The sequence below is a fragment of the Orycteropus afer genome, unplaced genomic scaffold (genome assembly GCF_000298275.1).
Source record: "Orycteropus afer afer isolate SDZICR_OR568_19922 unplaced genomic scaffold, OryAfe1.0 scaffold00178, whole genome shotgun sequence".
In the NCBI taxonomy this organism is placed as follows: domain Eukaryota; kingdom Metazoa; phylum Chordata; class Mammalia; order Tubulidentata; family Orycteropodidae; genus Orycteropus; species Orycteropus afer.
Window position 1 is genome coordinate 7,183,066 of NW_006921765.1, and position 9,919 is coordinate 7,192,984.

General features: G+C 40.0%; 2 protein-coding genes across 2 annotated transcripts; one reads left to right on the plus strand and one right to left on the minus strand.

Moving 5' to 3' along the window:
• Window positions 1–4,257, minus strand: HYLS1 (HYLS1 centriolar and ciliogenesis associated). The gene is made up of 2 exons (XM_007947243.1): window positions 4,244–4,257; window positions 1–931 (listed from the first exon to the last, which is right to left on the minus strand). Exons 1-2 carry the CDS (start codon window positions 4,255–4,257, stop codon window positions 1–3), a joined length of 945 nt encoding a protein of 314 aa, XP_007945434.1.
• Window positions 4,258–5,318: 1,061 nt separating this feature from the next.
• Window positions 5,319–8,546, plus strand: PUS3 (pseudouridine synthase 3). The gene is made up of 4 exons (XM_007947244.2): window positions 5,319–5,690; window positions 5,787–6,352; window positions 7,861–8,051; window positions 8,191–8,546. The coding sequence occupies exons 1-4, from the start codon at window positions 5,319–5,321 to the stop codon at window positions 8,544–8,546; spliced, it is 1,485 nt and encodes a 494-aa protein (XP_007945435.1).
• Window positions 8,547–9,919: the final 1,373 nt, after the last annotated feature.

A 9,919-nucleotide genomic window follows, 5' to 3' on the forward strand; every position in this document is an offset into this window, starting at 1 on the left:
TTAAGAAGGAGAAAGAGGAAAGGGGAGCTTCCTGGGCATGATACCATTTGCAAGGTCACAACGAACACCCCATCGAAGGGCAGATCTTTTCTTCTCAGTTGGTACTAGGTAATTGTTTGGAACATATATGTGCTGAGGCTTGGAGTGGGGTTCTGCTCGACAAAGCATCTGCTCTCGGACACTCCAGCGTAATTCCTTCCTATGATCTTCACCAGGTAACCGCATTGCGTCCCAATCTCGTTTGTACTCAAAATATCGGGCTACCCGGTCTATCTTGCCCCGGTTTCGGCTTAACTGGTCCAGCCTTGGAAGAATAAAGGATTTGGGTCGGCTGGCAACAATCAGGTCTTGTTCATAAGCTGGGGGGCCCATTCCTTCTCTTTCAAGATAGTAAATGAGTTGATCTCCTTGAGTAAGTCTTTGGTATTCGTGTGGTACATTAAATTTTTGTGAAATTTCACCTGGGGATTCCCTGTCTTCCTGGAACTGCAGATTCATCAGCCTTTGTCTTAAGTCCCAGAGATCCATATCACTTTCTGTACCAGACTCGGATTCACTGATAATTGACTCATCTGTCACTAATACTTCCCCATCTGGCTTTCTGCGCAGCACCTTCCTCTTCATCACTGGCTTTCGGAGTCTTTGGGAGGCCCCTGGGACTGTTTCTGAAGTGATATTTTCCATGTGTGGGTACTGCACTTGTAAAGGAAAAGCAGCAGGTTGCTTCCCTGGGCTTACTGAAGCTTTACTATAGGGATCATACTGGGTAGATTGGGCTTCTCTCCTGACATCTCCCGCACCCTGCCCTGCACATAGCTGGGTAAACGCTTTAGCAGCCACTAACATTCGTTCTTCTGGATCCATATTGGCCCATTTTTTCCCATTAGGTCCCACGAGTTCCTCCATTGCTTCCTCTACACTGTAGGGCCTTCTGTAAGAGAAAAAAACCGGTCAGTTTCCTGATGATAGATTCCTAGCTTATACATTGTTTCTTCCCTTCTTGTCTATTAGTTTATAGCAGGCAAATGTAGAAAGGGTGGCTAAGGCGAATACAGTTAAGTGCTGTGCTACAATACAGGGTTAGTATAGGGTAGTATAGGAGCTCTGGTAGCATAGTGCCTAAAGCACTTGATTGCTCACCAGAAGGCTGGCGGTTCAAACCCACCAGCCACTCCGTGGAAGGAAGGTTGGGCAATCCTACTTCCGTAGTGATACTGCCTCGGAAACCCAAGGAGGGGTCGCTATGAGTCGGGGCCGACTCGACAGCAAACAACAACAACAGGGTAGTATAGGAGCTCTGGTAGCATAGTGCCTAAGGCACTTAACTGCTAACCAGAGGGCTGGCGGTTCAAACCCACCAGCCACTCCTCAGAAGGAAGATGGGGCAATCTACTTCCGTAGTGATACTGCCTCGGCAACCCAAGGAGGGGTCGCTATGAGTTGGGTTCGACTCCACGGCACATAACAACAACAACAACACAGGGTAGTATGGAGAATACTTTGGAGGGGTATTAACTTAGCTCTAGGGCATCTATTACCTGCTTTCATTTCCACTCTCTTCTTACTCCCACTTTCTACTGCATGGTAGTTCTTGCCACTTTTAGTAGCTCCTAGGATAGGATAGGGGAGTTCTGGCATAAGAAAAGCTCAATACTACAATGGTGTGGAGTATAATACATTAAGTACTCAGAGGGCATTTTTCTGTACCTAGCATTGTTCTGTGTGATTGACATTTATTAATTCATGTAATCCTTATGACTGTGGGATAGGTACTCTTGCTATCTCCTCTTCACAGATCACTAACATGATTCATAGAAAAGTTAAATAACTTGCCAAAGGATATACAGCTAGTGAATGCTGGAGATGGAATTTTAGCTAAAGCAGCCTGACTTCAGAGTCCTTGCTCTAAGCCATGCTCTTTTTAGCTGCCCTCCAGTCAGCCCCTGACTCATGGTAATCCCATCCAGTGCATAATGGGATTTGACTATGGTCCATAGGGTTTTCATTGGCTGATTTTTCAGATGTAGATCACCAGACTTTTCTTCCTACTCTGTCTGAGTCTGGAAGTTCTAATGAAATCTGTTTAGTACCACAGCAACACACACTCCTTCACTATTAGACAGGTGGTGGCTACATACGCGGTACACTGACCAGAAATGAACTTGGATCTTCTACATGGAAAGCCATTGCTCTTAACTGTAAGAGTGATTTAACTTAAAAAAAACCATCACAACAGCAGTATTTTTCACACACACACTTATGAGTATTTTTGTGTACATGTACATATGTATGTATGTATGTACTTTTAGTTGTTGTTGTTATGTACCATCGAGTCAGACCCGACTCATAGTGACCCCTCCTTGGGTTTCCAAGGCAGTATCACTACAGAAGTAGATTGCCCCATCTTCCTTCCAAGGAGTGGCTGGTGGGTTTGAACCGCCAGCCTTCTGGTTAGCAGTCAAGTGCTTTAGGCACTATGCTACAAGAGCTCCCTGTACTTTTAGTACCCAAATGAAATTGCTAAATACCCCATACTAGTTTCCTGACTGGGCCTAAAATAGGTATTGATTGCCCACTATTTCTGTGTATCCCCACTGTTTTTTTTTCTTTTTGAACTGAAAAAAAATCTGTCAAGACTCGCAAACCTGTTATCCGTGTTGTTGAGTCGATTCCAAGTCATAGTGATCCTGTGAGACAGAGTAGAACTGCCCTATGGGTTTCCAAGGCTGTAATCTTAAGTTAACATGCAGATCTTTCTCCAGCAGAGTAGCTGATAGGTTTGAACTGCCAACCTTTCAGTTAGTGGCTGAGTGCCTAACCATTGTGCCAACCAGAACACTTGAAAATTCATCAAAGGCAGTTATTATCTCTCCAGAAGTTTCCATCTGTGTGTGTGTGTGTGTGTGTATAACCACAATGCACTGCTGATATGTACATTTTAAAAAATACTATATAGGAGCTATTATACAAGTCTTCGAAACTTTAAAAGTAATCTTGGTGCTCCAGCTATATTAGCACATGTAGATTTACTTCATTTTTGTTTAAATTGCATAGAATTCCAATGTATGAATACACCACAATTTACTCAGCCGTCCCTTCCTGATAAAATCTTATGTTGGTATGAGTAAGGATCAACTCGATGGCAGTGGGCTTGGTTGTTAAAAACTAGTGTTATAATGAATATCTTGTAAATTTTTAAGTATTTGGAGGTTTGAGTTCTAGAATTGCAACGTTGTTATGTACCGTCAAGTCGGACCTGACTCATAGCGACCCCTCCTTGGGTTTCCAAGGCAGTATCACTACAGAAGTAGATTGCCCCATGTTTCTTCCGAGGAGTGGCTGGTGGGTTTGAACCGCCAGCCTTCTGGTTAGCAGTCAAGTGCCTTAGCCAGAATTGCAATAGGTTGGTCAAAAGGTATGTGTTGTGATAACTGTTGCCAAAATCCATTCTAAAGAATTTATACCATTTCCTCTACAAAGTAGTGTACTATCACACTTTCTCATCTTTTGCAATCAGTTTGGTAAAAAATAGTTCTCATAAAGTTGCATTTTTTTTAGTAAAATTGAGCATTTTTTCGTATCTTATAACCTTGATTTTTCCTTTTTTCTTATTCATCTTTATATTAAAACTGACTTATGTATTAATGAAGTGTTTATATTTTTACTTAGATATTAAGGAATTTACCCCATACCATCATTAATTTTTCTTCCAGTATTTACCTTTTTACTTTATGATTTTTGGGGTACGGATTCTGGGTAAAACCTTACAGTTTTAGATAGTCAAAGTTTTTGGTTTTCTATAGTTTCTAGGTTTAGTGTCTTGCTTAGAAATGTCTTTTTTGCACACCAAGATTTTTTTTAAAAAAAGTTACTTCTGTGCTTTCTTCTAGTACTTTTATAGGTCCCCCCTCCCCTTTAAACATTTAAACAGAAAATTAAAGGACTAAACACTAAATGAGCTACCTAAGCCTAGGTAACCATAGTATTTAAATCGATATGGAAGTAACTCTAACTCAAGTTAACCATCACTCATAGATTGTCTAGGCCTGTCACAATTTTAAGGATGGCAGTACAACTGTTCTCATCTTTATTACTGAAATATGCCAAGAATTTCAACATTGCCATCTAAATTACCTTATCTAGACTGTTCCCTGTAACTACTAGAAGTACAGAAATCTTTTATCAGAACATGCATTATATTTTTCTTTAAAAAAAAAAAAAAAAAATTTGAAGCAGTAATTACCTTCTTTCCGCCATCAAAATTACTTAAAGTGGGACAACTTTGTCTCCAGGCTTTACCTCCAATATGAAGTATAATCATTGATAAGTTGTTTCAGTTAGTTTCTATTATACCACCTTTAAAAAGAAATGAATATTAGATGATAGAGCATACGAGCTACTTACCTGAAATACTGAAAGCAAAAGAAATCTCAGATTAGACATGTATTCCACATAAAGAAAGAACATGATTAGAAGAATTGGACAAATATGAGAGACCAAAAGGGAATATTTTAGGGGAAAAAACTGAATTCAATGAAATCATCCCTCAATCATCTCAGCTAAAAAGAATAGAAAAATGAAATTTATAGATATTTCCCTATAATTTGATTTCAAAAAACAAACCTTAACAATGACAGCAGAATATTTCATGCTACTTTCCTTTCCCCCTATGAATTGGCCAGACAGGATGGAAGATAATAATATCTGAAATATTACATAAAGGTAAAAACCAAACTCACTGCCATTGAGTCAATTCTGACTCATAGTGACCCCCACTGGGTTTCCAAAACTATAAACCTTTATGGAAGCAGACTGCCTCATTTTTCTTTCACAGAGCAGCTGGTGGGTTCACACCACCCTTTAGGTTACCAGTCTAATGCCTTAACCACTATACCACAAGAGTTCCTTTTGAAATACTATATAAAATGGATAATTAACCCTTAATAATTAAGCTTATGCTCTATCCCTGGGTAAAAGCAAGTCTCTATTCTTAGGGCATTAAATTAAATCTTAGGTACTACTTGAGCATAGTGGAATGATACATCACTAAATGAATCATAGTGGCTAAAGCACTTGACTGCTAACCAGAAGGCTGGCGGTTCAAACCCACCAGCCACTCCTCGGAAGGAAGGTTGGGCAATCCTACTTCCGTAGTGATACTGCCTCAGAAACCCAAGGAGGGGTCGCTATGAGTCGGGGCCGACTCGATGGCACATAACAACAACAAATGAATCAGCACTGAAACTGTTTTATCTTTATGCTCTCTTTTCAGGTAGGGTGGAACTGTATGATTTATTTATTCCTGGGGTTGTCATATCATGGCTGAAAATGACATAGACAGAAGCCAGACTGAGACACTCCTAAAAAGAGTACAAGAACTAGAGGAGGAGGTGCAAAGACTTAAAAAGGAGCAGGTCAACAAGGACTCAAACAGAAGAGAAGATTCTTCAGGAAGTAGAAAAGCTAAGCGTGCATTTGACTTCAGCGCTCATGGCCAAAGACATGTAGCTCTAAGGATAGCCTACCTGGGCTGGAGTTACCAGGGTTTTGCCAGTCAGGAAAACACAAACAATACCATTGAAGAGAAGCTGTTTGAGGCATTAACCAAGACTCGACTTGTAGAAAGTAGACAGACATCCAATTATCACCGGTGTGGGCGAACAGACAAAGGAGTTAGTGCCTTTGGACAGGTAAAGTAAGCAATAACAAATATTCTAGATATGTTTGTACCGAGAACTCAGATTAGTTACATCTCTAAACCAGAATATCTTTCTCTAATTCCACAGGTGATATCTCTTGACCTTCGTTCTCACTTTCTAATGAACAAGGATTCAGAGGATTTTAATTTAAAAGACAAAGTCAATGATACTACTAAAGAGATCCGTTATACCCACATTCTCAATCGGGTGCTCCCTCCAGACATCCGCATACTGGCCTGGGCCCCTGTCGAACCTACCTTCAGTGCTAGGTTCAGTTGTCTTGAGCGGACATATCGCTATTTTTTCCCTCGTGCAGATTTAGATATTGTAATCATGAATTATGCAGCTCAGAAGTATGTTGGCACACATGATTTCAGGAACTTATGTAAAATGGATGTAGCCAATGGAGTGATTAATTTTCAGAGGACTATTCTGTCTGCTCAAGTACAGCTAGTGGGTCAGAGCCTGAGTGAGGGGAGATGGCAAGAACCTTTCCAGTTATGTCAGTTTGAAGTGACTGGCCAGGCATTCCTTTACCATCAAGTCCGCTGTATGATGGCTATCCTCTTTTTGATTGGCCAAGGGATGGAGAAACCAGAGATTATTGACGAGCTGCTGAACATTGAGAAAAATTCTCAGAAACCTCAATACAGGTACATAAGTTTTAAATACCACCCCCTTACAAAAAACAAAAACCTACCTATTGCCCTTGTAATTATTTTTCACTTGACTAACATAAATACATCTCCTCCTAGCTCCCAGGATTGCCTGAATAACCAAATGACTGATTCTGCCCTTTTTTTTTTTTAAAAAAAAAAAAAAATTTTTGAGATTATTGTAAACTCACAATTATATTTTAAGAATTTGTTTTACATTTGACATTACATGTACATTTAGTTTCACTCCCCATTTACCATGCCCAACCCTAACCCAGTCTCCTCCCCTCCCTGCCCAGTAACCCTCCCCCCACCCCCGTGGCCCCTCATAGTTAGGATTCTGCCTTCATGAAGCTTTTAATACAACTTATAAATGGTTATGAATATTTGGAGGTGTATGGAATTTTCAATTTTTCTCTCTCACTGTTCTATCCCATTAGTAGGGAAATAGGTGTTTGAACCAGGCCCCTTTAATATAAGAACATTCATCTCCACATCTTCTTTGGTTCCTAATTTATGTTAAGAGGTACTATTGTTAGGTTCTAGTAAACTTAAAGGAAGCATTAAACTATTCACATTAGATCTTATTTTGTATTACTGACTAGTATTTGGTACTACTGTACATTTGACTCCCAATTTTCAGTTTCTGAAACAGTGGGAAAGGTTGAAAGTATAGTCATATTTTTCTCTTGAGAGCAAGCTGAAGTCAAATCAATATCAATAATTCATTCCTAAGTAGTGAAATTGAAGGAGCTCTGGTAGCATAGTGCCTAAGGCATTTGACTGCTAACTAGATGGTTGGCAGTTCAAACCCACCAGCCACTTTGCGCAAGGAAGACTGGGCAATTTACTTCTGTTAAGATATACTGCCTCGAAAACTCAGTGTGGGTCGCTGTGAGTCAGAATCGACTCAATGGCAGTGAGTTTAGTTTGGTAAGTAGTGAAATCTAGTTTTTACTCCATACTATAGAAAATTGGAATTCAGTTAACAAGTTTGGAAAAATACCACTAAAACAAAAAAAAACAAACTCACTGCCATCAAGTCGGATCCAACTTACAATGACCCCTCTCTGGGTTTCCAAAGTGGTGTCCTTACGGAAGTAGATTGCCCAACCTTCCTTCCGAGGAGTGGCTGGTGGGTTTGAACTGACAGCCTTCTGGTTAGCAGTCAAATGCCTTAGGCACTAAACAGATGGTGGGGCCAAGTGAATATTTCTAGGTCACTGACTACCATTGAGATTTACCCTAATACAGATCAAACCTAACCAGCTGACCCATGATCTGTTGCCTTTTTGTTTCTTTTTAAAAATTATTTTAAACTGTTCAAGATTAGAGAGAATACATTTTCTTAGCTATTAGATACTCAATATTGATACCAGTAGCACCCCCCGCCCCCGCTTTTTTTTTTTTTTTAAAGCTCAATTAACCCTCAGGTTGGTTGGTTGGTTTAAACTGTTGGATGGTTGCTATGTATTCTTAAAATCTGTTTTTCCTTCTCTCTCTAGTATGGCTGTGGAATTTCCTCTGGTCTTATATGACTGTAAGTTTGAAAATCTCAAGTGGATTTATGACCGAGAGGTTCAGGAATTCAATGTTACCCACTTACAACAACTATGGGCTAATCATGCTGTTAAAACTCAAATGTTGTATAGTATGCTGCAAGGACTGGAGTCTGTGGCAGTGCCCTGTGAGAAAGGTATGGCAGGGACATTCACAGGTAAAATGACCAGAACCAAAGTTATATGGGGCTACGGGTGGAAGTAGTTTTATATAACATATGGAGGTGATTCTCTTGTGACAGAGTATCCATGTAATGCTTGATTATGTAATTATAGGACCAAACATGGATGGAGTGATTGAATGGAGAAATGTTAAGCCCTCTATTATAAAGCACACCAGTGCCTTTGTAGAAGGAGTGAAAATGCGCACATATAAGCCCTTAATGGATCGCCCAAAATGCCAAGGATTGGAATCCCGGATTGAGCATTTTGTACGTAGGGGACGTATTGAGAACCCACGTTTATTCCATGAGGAAGAAACAAAAGCCAAAAGGGACTGTAATGACATATTAGAGGAAGAAAGTACTATTCTGGAGAAACCAACAAAAAGAGTCTGTGTTGATACAGAATTTAAAAGGCATCATTCAACCATAGAAAACTCACCAGGATCTAGGAGGCAACAACCAAGCTAGTAGTGGTAAGGAGGATGGAAATAAAATATAAAAAAATATTTACTTAAGAAGTCATAGAAATTTTGATGATCAATTGTTAAAAAAAAAAACCAAGCAAGCAACCAACGATAGCCTCTATACAGGAAACTCTTGCTTCTAAGAAGAAAGAGTACACTCATTCTCCCATTCCTAGCCAAAAGGATTAAAAGATAGAAGAAGCAAAAAGCAGTTGAAAATGGAGCTTTGCCTGAGTATCTTGCTATCTGGAAACCTGTGCCTACTGTTCAAATTCATTAAAACTTGATCCTTGAAATATGATTTCTCGTGCTGTCCTTTTTTAAAGAAAAGAGATAATCATTGTGGTAGTTAAGTTTGTGTGTCAACTTGGCTGGGTCTGGTTGAGTGGGTGGGCAGCTGGATGTAGTATTCCCCATGATAAGACTGGTAGTCAACTCCCTGGTGGAATCTATTGTGAGTAGCTGCCTTAGGGATGTGATCTGCTTCCTGTACATAAGGAGAAGCCTTGGGAACAGTCTCTAGCTTATGGCATGCTTGAACCCTGCAAGTAGTTGTGTCATTGTTCAGCCTGCCATGCTCTGCTGACCCTGGGACTTTCAGTAGACTTGAATCAATGACCTGCTGTGTACTTTAGTAACATCAGGACTGTGCCTTTTTACCTGTCAACCTTGGGTTTGTCAGCCTCAGCAGCCAGCAGCTGTCTGAAGAAAAGCTTCTAGCTTCAGTGGGCTGGAAGCAGAGTTGAAGCGCAAGGTTGAGGGGCTTTCACCCAACCCCTAGAGCCTGGCACTATTTAATGAATGAGAAGTGTTACCACACACTGAGACTGGAAAATGAGGTGGCTTGCTTTGTTCTCAAAGCAAAGTTGGTAAGGTACTAATAATAGTTAAAAACACCAATATTTCTTCAAAAGAGCTCAAAGTTCTCTTAAATAATACATTGCCCTCTCTAGCAATAATAAAAAAAAAAAAAAAATGGAAGTAAAATGAACTCAGACCTGCAATAATTTTCATTTTTGCATAGTATATTATCTTCATTTATTATAATATATGTTTATGAAATCCAAAGTTTATTTACCAACCAAAAAATTTTAAAGGCTAAATAGAACTGTGTAGTGAAAATACTGGGAGCTCTGGTAGCGTAGTGCCTAAAGCACTTGACTGCTAACCAGAAGGCTGGAAGTTCAAACCCACCAGCCACTCCTCGGTAGAAAGATTGGGCAATCTACTTCCGTAGTGATACTGCCTCGGAAACCCAAGGAGGGGTCGCTATGAGTCAGTTCCAACTCAACGGCACATAACAACAAGTGAAAATACTGCTCTGGAATAATGTAGATTAGAAGGCTGAAGGCAGAATAGTCAAGGGGCAACAGATGA